Source organism: Xiphophorus hellerii, chromosome 7 (genome assembly GCF_003331165.1).
Source record: "Xiphophorus hellerii strain 12219 chromosome 7, Xiphophorus_hellerii-4.1, whole genome shotgun sequence".
NCBI classification, from domain to species: domain Eukaryota; kingdom Metazoa; phylum Chordata; class Actinopteri; order Cyprinodontiformes; family Poeciliidae; genus Xiphophorus; species Xiphophorus hellerii.
Window position 1 is genome coordinate 2,898,555 of NC_045678.1, and position 17,469 is coordinate 2,916,023.

Sequence of the window (17,469 nt, forward strand, 5' to 3'; positions counted from 1 at the left end):
GCCCAGAATAAACAGTGTTGCTGCATCAGAGGAAATACCCCATTAGTTTATGAGGGGGTGGGCAGGGGGGGTCGATGCAGGATGCATGCTCACATGTCAGCCTCTTTCATTGCTGCGACCCTCCCACTCACACACAACATGGAGATCACTCACTTTCTCCCACTGAAGACCCTCGTCATCCTCAGATGAATTTGATAAATTTGAAATCAACCCTGAACGTAGCTTGAAGTTTGGTGAATGAAGCCACGTAACAGGAACAGTAACTGACTGGATGATTCCGCTGCTGGAAAAAGAGTGGAGTTAAGAATTAGTTTATTCTTCTCCCCACTCCTTTGAACGTGTGAAAATTATTATATGTTACTCTTGTTCTTTTGCTTTCTTTTTTAAAATGTATTTTCTTTATGTACAACTCTGTTTTAAGACTGCGACTAACGATTTTAGCAAATGGTTAATTTATCTATTATTTTGACGAGTAATCGGATAAAGAGATTTGAGGATTTTTCATTTAACTATTTTTGTACATTAGAAATGCATAAGAAAATGCAAATCAACAAATAACTAGATTCCTTTTGTAAATAAGAAAAGAAATGTTTTATCGCATAAAATTCAGTAACAGCATTCCTTTAGTGATCATTTGATGCAAAGGGACAATCTGCAGCTAAAAACATCCTTCTGACATCAACATGTAAAAAGCTCAACCTGAACATTAATAAGTGTCCAGCTGAGCTGTTTGTCTTTAGGATTAACTGATTAATAAATGGACAGTAAAAGATGCTTTATAGGAGATTTGTTTTTAAGAATTTGAACCAGCTGAAGCTTAAAATGCCACTTGACTAGTCTTAGGTAGAGCAGATTTACAGACAAAGAAAGTTTTTTTTTATCTTAAATATATTTTACAGATTTATCTTAATTACTGCTCTGAGTGTGCTGTTCTTTCACTCCAGTTACAATTAATCCATGACTAAATTAGCTGAAAACGTTCAGGGCAGCTGCCAGTTTTCTCAAACCCAGCTCTACATGTAGCATAGCTGCATAAGCTTCATATTGGTCAAGCATGGTGGTGGAGGCTGATGATGTGGGCCTACATCCACTGAGTCAATCACAAAATGTTATTTAAGCCAAACTTGTCCAGAGTCAATATAAAAAAAAGAAACAAAAAAGCAAATAGCATCACAAACAGAACAGTGATCCCAAACATAACCGCATAGCTACAACAAAACCTGCAAATAATGAGTCCTGCAAAAAACTCACAATCTGATAAAATGCTGAAACTGGAAGAAATCTGTACCTTAGCAAACATGCTGCAAAAAAGAGAGGACTAGAATTCTAGAAAGTCACAGAGAGGAACTTATTATTCATGACGAGGCCGAACATCTTTGCATCTCCACAAAACACCAACATTTTAAGATTTCCGCATCTCAAGTCATGCAGATTTTCATGCAGAAAATCTGCATGACTTCATGCAGATTTTCGCTGTTTGCTCCGTCCATCTGTTTTATACGTCTGTAGAAACAGTTGTGCAAGAGATCAGCATCCAGCCACTGTCACTGAGGTCAGTCATCATGTTGTGATGATGATAACAAACAGGTCTGCTCAAGTCGCTCCATCCTGAAAAAAAAAAAACAGACAAAAAATGTCAGGACTTAATCAGATTCCCTCCTTTACTCCCCCCCAAAGTCTCAAAAAAGTCGAACCACCTCAGAGCTGCGTCCAACAGAAAGACGTGTCACTTCCTTTGTTATGGCTCTCAGTAAAGATGGAAGGGTTGTTGGTCAGCCTGAGTCCAGCTTTATATGCCTTTAATCAGGAAAACACATCTAGGAATCCATCCGATCTCCAGTAGATCATTATTCCTCATGCTAGAGACACACCGGTTCACTTTTTACACTTCTGATACGATATCAATATCTGAGGCTTAGTATTGGCTGATATTGATATGACACAGAAAAACAGTGAATTGACTTAAAACGTTTCTTTTTTTAAACACAGACATTAATGTAGTGAATTACAAATTTATTTGATAACTGTGCACCAGAACAGCTCACTGAAATACACCAACAGCTTCACAAGCTTGGTCAAACATGGAAAAACAGCACAACTTTAATTTGTTCAGTCAGCACAATCAATCAATCAATCAATCAATCAATCAATCAATCAATCAATCAATCAATCAATCAATCAATCAATCAATCAATCAGTCAAAGTTTATTTATGTAGCACATTTCAGCAACAAGGCAGTGATTCACATAGTAATAACACAAAGTTTAGAAATTAGAAATTAACATCCAATTTAAAATAAATAATAAAGAAACATCAACTGATAAAAACAATGTAAAAAATTATACAGTGACAAGCCTTCTTTTGAATTATTCAGAAAGTGAAATGAAAAATTCACAATATAATGTAAAAATAAATAAGAAAGTATGACACAAAGCACAGAATTAGACTGAATAGATCTGCCCTCATGGATCGGGCACATTGTTACCGATAGATCTAGAATTTCTTTCAATATCAGATGTTAGTATCAAATTCTCTCTACCACATTCAGGCAAATGCTCAAACATCACATCTTCTGATCCAGACGCTCAGCATCGCTTTACCATCCTCTACTTCTGCTGTGGTTCAGAGTTCAAAGTGATGCTCTTATCATGTATTAAAGAGGAACGACATCTGTGTGCGTGTGTGCGTGTGTGTGGGTGGGTGTGTCTGTGCGTGAGACTGTGTTCCACTGCGAGCCCCACATTGGCCCCATGTTTCACACAATCTGGCACTGATCCTGGGTGGTTCCGCCGCTCAGCAGTCTGCGCTGATGCAGATCCACATAAAAAATGAAAGAGCCGCTGCGACTCTGAGGTGAAGCTCCGCACCCCTGAAGTGTGTGTCTGAACAGACCCGGGTGTTTGGTGTGAGACGGTCCTGTGCGTTGGGGGGCTTTGAGAAATCACTGCCTGCCAGAGTGTGTGTGTCAGGTCTGCAGGTGCTGTGTGTCGGTGCGGCATCACGGCTCTCCAGAAACCGCCTCACAGCAGCAGTGTTCATCCCACTGCCAGTGTGGTAAATCTGCCCTCATGAATAATTTCTCTTTTGATTTTTGCTCCATTTATTTTTATTTCTTTACTCCAGTTGTGCTGCTGTTTATGTGCATGACCTCTTGTTCTGGAAGAGAAACTCAGACTAGCAAAAGAAAAGACAACATCTATGAGTCTCACTTCAGTGGGAAGGAGTTCTTCAGAAGATGAGGACTTTTCTACATACATTATGAAATATGCATTTCTGTCATAAACTATTAGAAATGATTCTTTTGTTGTTTTACAATTGCCAATAACACATTTTTTGGTGATTGTTTCGAGTTTGTTTTTTTAGGACATTACATATCAATGAACAGTTTCATTTAAATACATTAGATTATAGCCAAGTGGTTGTTGTTCATCTCTTGTCTCTTCAGCAGGTTGATGTACATTTTGTTTAATAATAACAATAATAAGAAAAAGCAGCCTCAGATTACTGCACCAAAAAACTTCATGAAGTGGAAAATGGGAAAATGACACAGTTGTTTGTAATTTGTAAACTATAAAGTTTCAATAATTTTGATTTTAAGCAGATAAGTAAGTTGAATAGATTTAGCACAGCAGCGCTAAAAACAGAGTTACAGTTAAGCTGCGCTGAGCTAAACAGGCTAATTGTGTGACAAGAAAAATGATCCATTGTAAGAAACAAATCTACTGCACAGTTTTCACATGCTAAACACATCTGTGTGTTTTATTTTGGGTAAATAAATAGTTTTGTTATTGAAGTTTTTCCCCTCTGTTCATTGTGATATAAGACTGCAGTTCATTTACATGAAATGAACATTGTTAATATGCCACCCTAAGAAAAAAATATGTATATAATAATAATTAGATCCCACAACATATTAACAGTTTTCCTCACAAACCCCACATCCAGATTAACAAACAGCAAAATTATTACATCTCATTAAAAAAAAAGAAAGAAGCTGAAGTATGAAACTACATGTCGGGCAGAATGTGAATTGGAAACATTTTGCATGAGAACACGATTACATCAGACAGGAAGATACGAAGTGGTTAAACCAGCGGCGGCCATGTTGAAGTTTCTTCAACTCAAACAAGCGGATGCTTCACTTCAGTGTTACTGTTTAGCTGAGCTGAACTATGACCACAATGCACACTCGTTATGTTTCTCTGTAAATCTCTGATGATTTTACATGACAGATCATTAACAAAGCTATTAAAACGTCTGCTTTACAAGTCAGCTCATTGCAGTTTATTGTGGCCACAGCATTGGTGATGGACTTTAGCTGGGTGGAGGCTGTGAATTAAATCTCTTTCCTATATGTAGATAAGATGTTCTGATAAAAAAGGCTTTTAATATTGTGTGAGTTTATGCAGTCGGCTATATTCTCATGCTGCCGGAACATGTTGGTTTCCTTCCTGGAACCTTTCGGCTTGTAGAAACCAGAAAAAAAGAAAAAACTCCTGGTTGCTGCAAATTACAGTTGCATTTAGACAATAAATCAATAGGTCATTTTGACCTATTAGAGACATGACTTTATAGGAACGCAAATTTGAATGAATTCTGGTAAGAGCAAGTGTTTTTCTGTTTGATGTGTATTTATTACAAATTGTACATTGATAGAGTTCAGAACATCAACACTAACAGATTCATAAGTGAAACAAAAGAACCCTTCCCAATGTGAAAATGCAAAGAAAAAACAATGTTAAACATTACCTTTTGACTTATTATTACACTTATTATTACTTAAACTCCAACTGGAGCTTATTGAACACCAGGTGGGATATTTAACAACATTCATGAATCATCATCAGGTGTTGTAAAGTACAGATTACAGATTATGACCCTGTTGACTTTCCATAGCTCACAGAAAAACCTAAAAACCTTTAAAGTTCACTGACTGAGAACGAGCCGCTGAAGGGTCGATGTTTCATCGCTTTGGTTTGGAGGAGGGTTATAGTAGCTTTGGATTTTTTCATTATTGTTTAGTTGTATTTCATTGTGACTTTATGTTTGACTAATTCAGTTAGATTTAATTAGTTTTTAGAGTGCTTGCTAGTTTTTATTACATAGTAAAAGTTAAATATTGCTTAGTTTTAGTGTAGTTTTGTTTTAGTTTATAGTAGTAGTTTTAGTTGTTTCATACTTCATTTTTAGGTGCAAAATTCGAAAAGGTCAAAGTATTGTATTGTGATTATGAATACATCGATTGAGTAATGGATACTCACCAGAAGAATCCATTTTCAATAAATGGATTCAGTTATTGCAGGACAACCAGCTAGCTGCTGGCTTCTAATAACTTTTGCTGTGGTCATTTTGTGGACTAAGTTCCACCAGGAGGAGAATGGAGAACTAATTTATAGATGGTTGACATAAACTGCTGGTGTGGGGAAAAAAAAATCAATTTCACATCTGTTCAAAAAGCTAATAAATAGATTCATAAACACCAAAGTGAAGAATATCATCTATAATTTAAGCATGGTTTACTTTTATAAACACACAATATAGTTTCGGTTAGCTATAGTTTTCCCCGTTAATTACCATTTAGTTTTTATTGTTTTTTTCAGTTAACAAAAATGTTTTCTCAGTTTCAGTTTTTCTTATTTCGTTAGTTTTAGTAAACCCTAGCAAAGCTTCGGCTTTTGTCTATATCTGCTTATTTTCTGTCGTGACACTCTCGCTAGACTCTACACTTTTATTTGGGAAAATGTGTTAGGGACTGGAAAGCATTGATTTTTACAAGATGTCCTCCTAAAACATTGGTGTAACGTCTGCACACCTCCAATTTTTATTAACGTGAACTTTAAATCACGTGGTTTTTTTAAAAAAAAGAAAAAGAAAATGAAGGTTCTACATTTGGATCTTTGGTTGCTGCATCTTATCGTTTATGTTTCCCATTTGAGGACGGAGTGTTGACGCCGTGTGTGTGTGGGTGGGTGTGTGGGTGTGTGTGTGTGTGTGTTGTGTCCGTGCTTGCCTCAGTGTGTTTGTCTCAGTGCTGTACCCCGGTGGCCTCTCGCTCTGCTGCTGCAGGGTGGAGTCTGGGCTTTTTGGTGAACCACAATTAAGTTAATTCTTTAATTGCAGATAAATGGAATGAATACCACACACAGCGAGAGACATGAAAAGGACAATGCAGCAAAGCCTAGCATGCAGAGTGCACATACGCAGCATACGGGATGTAGACCCACACGAGTCTGCTTATGATTTTTAATCAGAGAAACTGCGTGTGATCTCAATAAAGCAGGATGTGGTTTAGTCCAGACTATGACAGACAGACAGACAGACAGACAGACAGACAGACAGACAGACAGACAGACAGACAGACAGACAGACAGACAGAGGATCTGGGGAAAATGAAGCAAAAATTAACAGCTAAGGTGAAGTCATGCCAAAAACTAAGAGAAAAGTGACTCCCTCCCCCATTATATATTTATCTCTGTGTTAATGGTGTCTCTGGTGGTCACACACTCCCCCCTCCCCACTCCACCCCTACAAACACACACTCACACATCCACGCCGGCAGAAACACGGGGAGCGTTAGCTGCCCTGGAGGACCTGAGCTCATTAAGAAAGAGATAAATGTTTCATATTCCATAATTCTTTCATAGTTCTGCGTCGTAATTTGCCTTGATTTACGTTTAAAAGAAAACTTTCTCATTTCGCTGCAGAGCACTCAGAATGCTGCCAGGAGGACAGGAGGGTGTGTTGGCGCGTGGGCGTGTGTGTGAGTTACGGGGAGTAGAGGAATTGGGGGAAAAAAAGGGATTTAAAGAATATTAAATCACACCACAAGGAGAGATGGCCTCACCACAAAGCTCCAGATCTTTGTGGTTTGACTGGCATGATCTAAAAGTGACATTGAATCTTCTTTATTTTTTTAGGCATCTTAGAAGCAACATTTTGAGACTCCAGTGGAGTCTGGTTAGTCCGGAGGTTCATGAGTGTTACCTGTTCTGATTGTCCTGCAATTGTTCCTGAGAGAAAAGTAAAGGTACAAAACAGACCCTAGGAGCTCAGAACCAAGAACAACACGACCTAGTCAAGTTTCTTTAGATTAATCAAATGATACACAAACAGACTCAGGAGTAAGTCTTACATAAAGTAACAAACTCATGGAGTTCTCTCTAACGATGTAATGATACACCCAGGGATCAAGAAAACCCCAGTTTTGGTTTTCACAAATTGAAAATGTCTCCCAAGTAAGAAAAAGTTTTTTAAATGGCCTGCAGTCAAAATGATCCCCTTCTGTATTTCTGCAGACATAACTTGTTTCATAAATCTCAAAATGTACTTTAAAGAATTTGTTGGTGGTAGAATTGTCCTGCTATGGTGTGACCATTCTTTTGGTGTATTATAGCCTGCTAACGTTAACTAATGTTATCCACATGATATTCACTGACAGAAAAGAATTGGTAAGATTTTGATCAGAATCCACCTCTATAAGTGGTAATACCAGTTATCTAAAATGGAATATTTTTTTCTGTCAGTTGTACTTTTCTGGATCATCCTGGTCATCAGAAAAGCCCATCCAGATGCTGCCATGTTAACTTTGGCTCAGATTATTCATGTTGACAGCACAAGCTGCCAGTCACTCTCTTTAAGCGAAAGCAGTGTAGACAACTCAGATGACAAAATATAATATTTGCATATGAAATAAGCCTTGCTGTGGCCCTCCTCTTGTGCCTGTTTTCAGTCTCACTCAGTGCTGCAGCAGAGAAGGGGATTGTGTCTGCATGTGTGTGAAACACAGCAAAAAAAAGAAAGAAAAGAAAAGAAAAAAAACGAAAGAATGTTTTGCATCTGTGACTCAGATCCTATTGTTTCTGTTAGGTTTTAGTTTCTTCATGTTACTACTTGAAAACAGACTTCTCTTCAGGCTGGCCAGCAACATCTCAACAAGGGCAACCTGTTTAAAGGTCAAGGTAAGGTGCTTGTGGAGCAGCATCTTTGGCATTCCGTGAAAAAACACAAAACATGTGTTTAACGCAAGTATTCTTCAAATACTGTGGCTAACTGACCTTTAGCCACTAATTGTTGAAATTAGCATCTACTTCAGAGCTTCCTGCTAGTGCTAGTTCTTTAATATCTAACTGCATTTGATTATCTCAAGATGAAAATCAAACAGTGCTGCTCCAGTACTACTTCCTTTCTTTCTTCAGAGTAAAAGTTAACAGACAAGGAATATATTAAGGAACAAAGCCCCCATGCGGTTGTTATGTCCTGTGGTCTGATCTCTTTGTCAGTAATGTCAAGCGATATATTTGTAGGAAGATACGGGAAGCTTTGAAGTCTGAAGACACCATCATGTGGTTTGGATGTGACAACTTGGTGGTGTGTGGGAGCTTGTGGGTGTTGAAAATATATATATATATATAAAAAATTATGTGGCCGAATGACCAAAAACAGGAATGTTTAGTCTGATTTAAAGTCATACAGAGACACAAACTGTTATGTCTGGTGGCCGTAGATCTCCATGTAGTTGTCGTGGGTTCGATTCCCGGTCTAGAGCCGTTTGCTGCATGTCTTCTCTCTCTCCATCTTGTTTCCTGTCAGTTGACTGTTCAATAAAGCATCTAATTGCAAAAAAAGTTAATTTTTGTAAATTATAAATGCACACATGAACTGGAATTTTAGTAAATTGTTGGTCAAAAGTTCACTAACTTGGTCAAAAGTTAGTGAATTATTTTTCTAACAAATATTTATGTTCTGAGCATAAATATTTATTATTAAATTTGCCTTTGTTAAAACAGGAAAATGAAGGTAAAACCTCATGAAAGTGAGTAGGAAAACATGAACGGCTTGTGCCACGGGCGTGTACGATTCTTTTTTTTTAACCAAATGAACATTTTACATTCCTCTGAGCTTCGAGCATGAGGCTTTTTTTCCTGAAGTGATTACAGTGGATCTTCTTGTAGCTCTGATCTTTCTCTGGCCTTCGCTGCAGAGGTTTGGAAACCAAAACCATGATCTTTACATAACCTTAACACAATAGTTTTTATTCCTAAACTTAAGCAGAGTTTACCCGTGTGGATGACAGGTCAGTAAACAGTCATCCTATGAGTCAGTTTTCCGACTAACAAATCCCTTTTTTAAAGTCTGAAACATGTTTTTCTCATTTTTTTGGGGTGGGGGGGGAGGAAAAAAAGGACCAGAAAATGTTTAACAAAGCAACCGGATTCCGAGGTCCTGTCCCCCGGCCGTCCCGTTGCTCGGCTACGCGTTTAGCTAGCTGTTTCAGTGGAGTAACCTCAGTGACATGAGGCTCTCGCTTTTTCAGTTTCTAATTAAATCTACCAGAGAGAGCAGACATGTTTAATAGTTTTCACCTGGTTTCGTGTCCCCACGTTTAAACTTTTACCCCATAAACTGTGCAGATTTTCTCTATAACACAAAACACACATACACACAGCTCTGACAGGTAGCCTTACACCTTCAACCTTATCTTCTTTTATAATGTTATAAAGGCCAACTTTAACATATTTTAGTGGAATTTTATGCTAAAGATGAAATGTTTCTGAGGAAAACTTGCACACACACATACTTGAAAAGCTGATAAACGTATGATATAACCATTTTATACTTGCCGGTGTGAATAATTATTGATTAGTTTTTTTGTTTTAAATATCTGAACTACTGACAACTGACCTCTCCTGTTGTCAGTATTTCCTCTCCTGTTTCATCCATATTTTTCTCTCCACGCCATTGTTTTTCATGTTTCAGCAGTTATGAGTCACAGTGGCGAAACCTGAAACTGCTGCTGCGCAAGTTACTCAACAGGTTGTTGCTAGGTAACCAAAGAGTGAGTTTATGCCACCATGCTTGTTGAGCTGACTGTGAGAGGTTGAGGAGCTAAAGCCTTTCCTCTGCCTACATCCCCCAGAATGCTGTGCAGTTCTGGTTTGGATTTCAGTGAAATTACTGAAAATTCTATCAGACGGATTATCTAGGATTTAATAAAAGTACATTTTTCTGTGGTCTAGACGATGATGGAAATCTCATTTACAGCAATAATACTAAAAGTTAAAGTTATGGTACTCTACATATAAGCATCTTCCTAAAATTCTGTAATTTTTTGCCATAAGTGATGGGTTTTTTTTTTGGTTTTTCCCCAAAATAACTTTTGGCAAAAAAGAGAGACTTCGCCCAATATTTTAGGAACGTGATGATATTGAATATTTTATTAGATTTATTGTCCAGTGCTAGCTGTTTCTATACTTTTTACAGGAATTTCTTGCATAAAAGTTCAGTGGGGGAAACAAATGAAGATGTAAAAAGCCCTGCAGGATAAGATCAGTTTCAGGAGCAGTGGGAGGGTTCCAGGAGGTCGTGGAGGATTCTCGGTTTCATCGACACCTCAAATGATGTGGTGGCTCCCGGTTGGCATGGCAGCAGCGTCCCGTCTCACTCCCGTCCTGAACCAGGAGTCTGGAGAGTCGGAGTGAAAGAGGAGACAGGGGTGTCTTTAGAGCGGGGCTCGCTGCGTTCTGCTCGCTAACATCATCATTAGCTCATGAGGGAGACCAGACCTCACCGCTGATACGTGCCTGCGTGTGTGTGTGATTGTGTGTGTGGCCATTGATCCAACGAGTCCCCACATGTCAGCACGAATAAGCAGAGAAGTGATGAAGGCCTAGGGACGAGGGCTGGCGGGTCGCGGTGCATTTCACCATCCTCTCCATGATTTACCCTCAATTAAGCTATTAAGTGTCTGGGTTAGCTGCAGCGGTGGGGCGTTTGTGGATGTGTGGTCCTCATTAAAGCGAGGAAACACATCTTATTTTTCATGCCTTATGCCTTTAACTGTCTCTGTTCTGCTCTTGGCCTCGCCTGCATTCTTCAAGCCTTTTTTTAGATGTTTCAGGGAGCGAAACATATCAAAATCTGGATTATGGAAGGAGAAAAGAAAGGAGGGAAAAGAAAGGAGCAAATTCCTGTAAACTGGTAATTCCCCAGAATATAAAGCCCCCGCGAATAAAGTGGAGCAGTTTCATGGTCTGGCCGGCCCACAGTATTATTTAAGTAATACCCTGTTATTATTGAAGAGAGAGGGAGAAACGCGAAGGACTATTATCTTTATGTGGGTCCTTTAATTTTAATGTGCCACAGATTTATAGCTGGGCATTCCAGTGGGGACGCCCCTCCCTGCTCTTTAAGACAGTGGGGCGGGCCGGGACCACAAGGCTCTCACAACAGCCACTACCTTCTGACAAACAACCAGAATCCCCTGGCCTCCTTACAGCTGTCAAACAGCCTCAGCTGACAGCCAGCACACCAACCCCTCCGAACCCCCCTCTAGTACCTCTCCACCCCTCCCCACGCCCCCCACACGGAGGCTACGGGTCAAACGCTGCTAAACATTGAGCTGCTTCAGTCCTAACCCAGATTACTGAATAATCTGAGTTGATAAAAACACACATGCAACTTTGGTGTGGAGTATGAGACGTGAGAAACCTGCTTTTGAAATGATTTTCTAAGGCTGAACAAGAATCCTTCTGATCTTTAAAGCTTTTATTTAAAAATATATGTTTTTTTACAGATTTGTAAAAACTGTTACCTTGTTGTAATATGAAGGAGATAATCTGAAAAGATCTCCACCGCCTCCCTGAGCGGCTGGTGACTCCCGGTCAAAAACGACCAATCAGAGCCAGAAGGGGGGGCATAGCGCTGTCAGTCATCTTTGTGTACAAGCTGCTAAATGTGCTAATGGCGGAGAAACAACTCACCGCTACAGGGAAAATGTTTATCCGACATCATCAGTATAGCTATGCTAACTACATTAGCTGGGAAAGAGCAGCACTTCACAGAGGATGATTGACAGCAACATACCTCCTGACTCTGAATGGACGTTTCTGGTTAGCACTGGGAGAAGGCAAAGAATCTCAATTTATTTCCACATATTATCTGTCTCATACTGTCCTGTCACATGGCGGCAGTTTCAAATTTAATTCCAAATCAACAAACGCGACTGTTTATGTTTCTTTATTTTTATCCGTTATGACCGCATCTCCCTTCTAACTGCTGGGGAAAATACGACACCGTTAATAAAGTCGTACATTTTGTTTTGAAAGGTCTTTCTTTCTGACTATCTCACATGTATCTGCAGCTCAGACAGCTGTGGCCCTGATGTACACAGCATTATTTTGTATGATTATCCTTGAACACCCTTTCCCCTGGTCCACCCTCAGAGGTTCTGAATGAGCTGGTTAAATAGTGACGGGGCTGTAAGACACTTCCTGGCGGACCGCTGGTTGGTGTTTCACTACAGCTAATCTTACACACATTAGGTCAAAGGTTTACTGGACAGAAAGGCGTTTAAATGCAGCCCTGGAGCCGGTTAATGGTGCTTGACGCTTCGGAGCTGTGAAACACTTGTTCTCACCTTTTGTTCACCCTGCAGCCCTGACTACTGTGTACCAGAGGAGGGGCAGTTAATAGTTGTTTTATAAGATGGATTGCATCACATTGTGTTCAACATTTTCTCAAAACTTGCCATTTGATCTTAGATTTAAACCCACATGATTTTCCTTTTACTAAATGGATTTCTGGTTGGGTTCTTGATCAGGGGTCACTGTGCCCCGTTAATCAGCTCTACTTTCTTTCTCGCCAGGCACTTCACAGGCCACCCCAGCTTCAGGTAAAGGAGCACCACTTGTCTCCGATGCGCGACGAGCCTCTGCCTGCCCAAGCCAACGAGGAGAGGTCGCAGAATGCGGTAGTTGGAGCAGCAGGCGGATGTCCTCCTGCTGCAGCGAGCAGCGCCGGCGGCAACAAGAAGCCGCGATCACGCACTAAGGTACAGTCACTAAAAGACCCTTTCAACCTTTTACTCAGCTGACATCTTGTGGTAGGGGTCACACTATGAATATCCGGTGCGAGAGACCCAAACAAAATGACGCTAGTTACGACAGCTAAAATGACAGATCAAGGAAGGAGAGTGCCAAAGGCTACATCATGAAGAGGAAACAAATGGTTACACATTGTGTTCAGTTGCTTTTCAACAAACTCACGGGAGTTTTTGACTTTGGCATGGAGGTCTTGTAGCAGTTTGTGACCTGCTGATGTCCGTCCTCTAAAATAGTGGGGTCAGGAACAGTAGCACTTTGCTAGTGAAGAGCGCAGCAAGGCGGAGTGGAGACGCATGCAGTGTAAATCCGGTGTGATGGAGAGACATCTATATTCATCTCCTTGGCATCTACAGGACATAGCTGCACCGTTCACTAGCCCTCTAAGTACCCAGCTGTAGACTTAGTCCTCCATTTTGCTTTCAGCCCTCGATCAGAGTCCTTCCTTAGACTTCCTTTGATCAAGTCTAAGGAAGGACTTGACAGTTCACATCTGTCAGTATGAATTAACCTTTAACTCATCAGTCAAAAGCTACATCATGAAGAAAACAAAGACATACATAAGTCGCACCTGACAATAAGTCACAGGACAAGCCAAACTATGAAAAAAGTGTGACTTTTTTAAACACACAGATAGAGCTATAATACAGCTTAGATCAAAGGAGTGGTCTTCTAACAGAAGACCTAAACATGGTCTTCTGTTAGAATGGCCCGTTCAAAGTCTGTGTCTAAATTCAGTGGAGAATCAATGGCAAGATTTGAAATTGATGCTCATAGATTCTCTGTCCAGTCTGACTGAGACTGAGGAATGTAGCAAAGAAAACTGGGGAGAACTGAAGCATACCTCAAAGGTCTGCAGCATTAAAATATTCTTCTGCTCTTTACTTTCTGTATAAAATGTTCAATACCTTTTCATTTTTCCATTCACTTTATTGCAATATAAGTGAACTTTGGATACAACATTTTGCAGTCATTTCAACAAAATGCTAAAATATAAGCAAGAGGTTATGGAGATGTAGTCAGCAAGGCCAGTGGTGAATACTTGATTTGCAGTTCTCAATAGTTTTCCATTCTGACACAAAACTCCAGCTGACAGCTCGAAATCTCAAGGCTCACAGTAATTTTATGCGGCAACAACTTTTCATGCAATGAATTCTACACTTCTTTGTATCGGTCTGTCACATAAACCATGAAAACTGATTTGTTCTTCCTGCCTGAATCGGTTGTTTCCTTCCAGATTTCCTTAGAGGCCCTGGCCATACTGCAGAGCTTCATCCAGGATGTGGGCCTGTACCCGGACCAAGAGGCCATCCACACCTTGTCCGCGCAGCTCGACCTCCCCAAGCACACCATCATCAAGTTCTTCCAGAACCAGCGCTACCACGTCAAGCACCACGGCCGCCTCAAGGAGCTGGGCGAGGGGGCGGCGGCCAGCGGTGGCGTTGACGTCAGCGAGTACAGGGACGAGGAGCTGCTCTCCGGCTCCGAGGACCCGGAGTCCAGCGAGGACGGGGCAGAGGAGATCTACCAGACGGCCGAGGGGAGCAGCGGCAGCACGGGGGGGCTGAACCAACCCCTGACCTCCTGCAGCTCCACCCCCAGTCAGTCGTCCTCCGGTAGCAGTGTCGCTCCAGAGGAGGGCAAGGACAAGGGGCCCGGCCGGCTTGGTGGTCCTCTGGTTCCGGGCGGCTCCTCCTCATCCAGTCCTCAACAGCAGACTGACTACCAGAGGTAGAAACTGAGCGTCATCGCCAGATCAGGACGAAACTGGAGAAGAAGACTCTAGGAAGTTGTCATGACAGCAACAAAGCGACGGCGTGAGGCGTGGATGTCCAAGACGGCACACTGATCTGAGATCCCACATGTACATGACTCAAACAGTTCATCGTGACAATCTCCCATCTGTGGAATTTGTGAATTTACCTCAGAAAAAGACTGCAGGTTTTTTTTAGGAGCGGTTTGTGTTAACTGTGACCAAATGACCACAGAACCGTTTTATTGTTTTCCCCCCCTTCGCTGCTCAAGCAGGAACAGACCCACAACTTCTCTGCCACAAAGGGAAGTTCCTCCTTCTGATCACTGAAGTCTGAGCACACCTCACCGGGAAAGTCCTCACCTGACTGTCAGGTTCTCTCCCCTCAGAGGCGACGGGAGCCTGAGGCTTTCATCCATCCTCAGGAGACGGTGACGCTGCTTTCGCCTGCCTGAGAATGCACACAGACAAGCTTTAATTCGCCGAGGGAGGAGGGCAACCGAGGCTCCAGAGCCCCCGGTAGTCCTGTCTAGCACTTAGAGTTCACACGGACTCACTGCTGTTAGGGGCGACCTTCTGCTCTCCCCAAGGGACAGTCGAGCCTGACCCACCTTCCTGGCTCCACCCGTCAACGTGTGGTGGAAGAAAAAAACAAAAAGTACCCAGAAGGTTTAAAGACAGCGCCTAGATGTTCAGCAACCAAACAATCAGTCACTTTATGTGCGGTAGTCGTCCCTCCTCCCCTCCCTGCCCACAGTCCCTGTGTTTCACCACACCTACCCGCACTTAAACGTCACCAAGCCTATTTATTGCTATCTTTATCCATGATTATTATTATCATTATTTTTATTATTGTTGTTATTATGGTTAGAATTGCTGTCACTGCGTGCTATTTCTAGGTTTTATTTCCATGGTCTGAAGCGGTGGTTTCCAGAACTGGGCGGCTGTGTGGACAACAGACAGTAAAAGTTTTGGTTCCGCCGTCAAAAATGGGGGACAAGGAAAAAAAAGAAAAGAAAAAAAAGTCGGCTAGGCTGGACAAACATAAAGAGAGGCAGTTACTGATGTTACTGGGTAAAATAAAAATGTCCTTTCATGTTGTGTTATGTCATTTTTTTTATTAGCTGTGTCCACCCCCTCCTCCTCCAAAAAAATAGGAAAGACTTCTTGGAAGGTCAGAATCCAGAGTGCTTCTTTTGTGCTGCAGTTGATGACAATCTACTTTTTGAGCTCTTAAAGAAAAGTGGCAGGTTTAACTCTGTTGTTAGCTTTTAATGTTTGTAAATACCCAAAAATGGGATAAATTGTTGTTATTATACTTGTTTTTTTTTTGTTTGTTTCTTTTTTTTTTTTCTGAGTGTTTTTAAAAATTTGAGCCAGTTCGGAGAGACGGAGGACTCAGTGAAAACTTTCAACAAGGCTATTTAAAAAAACACACACACACGCGCCCACATACACACCCCCATGCTCTTCTTATTTGATGTCTGGTGCAGTCGTGTAAGCGTACAGTATGTTTGAAATACTAGCATGGATACCGTCCGGCTCAACGATGTGATTGGCTGCTGCCCAGCGAGCTGCCTATCCAGTCAGTGCTCTGTGTGATGATGATGATGATGATGATGTTGTGTTCTTTTGTGTGACAGGAATCAGGGTTAGACTCCAGTAAGCAAATCTTTGTCCATAAATGTTGAAGTGAATTAAAATTTGTGCATTCAAAACTGTTTTGTTGTTGTGATCTCTATCACCCCCCCCACACACACACACAGAACAAACGACCGTGCACACACACTCACATCTAAGGGCGACTTGCAGTATTCAGTCAACCTAAAAGTCGCTCATGCATGCAGAGGGAGAACATGCAAACGCCACGCAGAACAGAAAGACTCCAGGCTGGGATTCAAACCCACCACCCTGCTGGCATTAATCATTTAATAATAACACATAAATAAGTAAAGCTGTAAGTCAAACCTGAATAAAGAAATCATATTTACTGATGTAAATAAAAAGTTTTTTGGTTTTTTCTTTAGCACAAAGCCATGCAAAAGTGATATACCTGTTACATACGTATTTCTTCTGTTTCTGTTTTTCTTTTCGATGTTTCCGATCATCAGGCAGCTGTATGTAACATTAAGAAAGGGAATCCAATAAAATTAAAAAGCGTTTTCAAATGATGATTTACAGTACTTCATTAAGGGAAAAAACCATCCAAACCAACCTGGTCCTGTAGGAAAAAGTAATCGCTCCCTAACATATGGTTGTTTCGCTCCAAGCAGCAACAAGTTCAAACGTTTAAAATCAGTTAATTAGTTTTTATTTCACTCACTCTTCTTTTTTCAGAATTTCAGCTTAAGAACATTCCACCACGTCACAATTTAAGGTGGTTCAATTTAAGGTTGTAGAATAGTCTGGTCAATATTGTAGACTTTGACTAGGCCATTCTACGGTCTTCATTTTGCTGTGTTTTGTCCCATTCGGAGGTGGACTTGGTGCTCTTTCTATCAGTTGAACAACGCAACCTACAAGGACCTTAACCTAAAGTCACAATCATTTCTCCTTTTTCAAACTACAAACACGTTTTACATCATATTAAATTAAAACCAAACTCTATTCATGTAATTCAATTTACCGAGCGATCACTTTAGAGTGTGGTCAAAAAGACAAATCAGTCCCATTCATATGTATAGATATGGTATAGAAACCCATTAAGTCCATTTCTGCTGCAAACACAATCCGATTCATTCCATTAAAAAGCATAATCATATTCTAATCCAGTTCCATACAGTAACTCCGTATTATAACATCCAACTCATCTAATCCTAGATGTTTATGTTTATGGAG

The 17,469-nt window shown here is 40.8% G+C and overlaps 1 protein-coding gene across 4 annotated transcripts in view; it reads left to right on the forward strand.

Moving 5' to 3' along the window:
- The window catches only part of satb2 (SATB homeobox 2), a 63,270-nt gene extending 46,918 nt beyond the window's left edge, over positions 1 to 16,352 (forward strand). For 2 of the 4 annotated variants that reach the window (XM_032568091.1, XM_032568092.1), the window contains exons 13-14: positions 12,623 to 12,829; positions 14,116 to 16,352. In XM_032568091.1, coding sequence (XP_032423982.1) covers positions 12,623 to 12,829; positions 14,116 to 14,613 — 705 coding nt within the window. In that variant the 3' untranslated portion in view covers positions 14,614 to 16,352. The remainder of the gene's footprint in view (positions 1 to 12,622; positions 12,830 to 14,115) is intronic. The other 2 variants (XM_032568093.1, XM_032568094.1) reach the window with 1 other exon arrangement.
- The last annotated feature ends 1,117 nt before the right edge of the window (positions 16,353 to 17,469 follow it).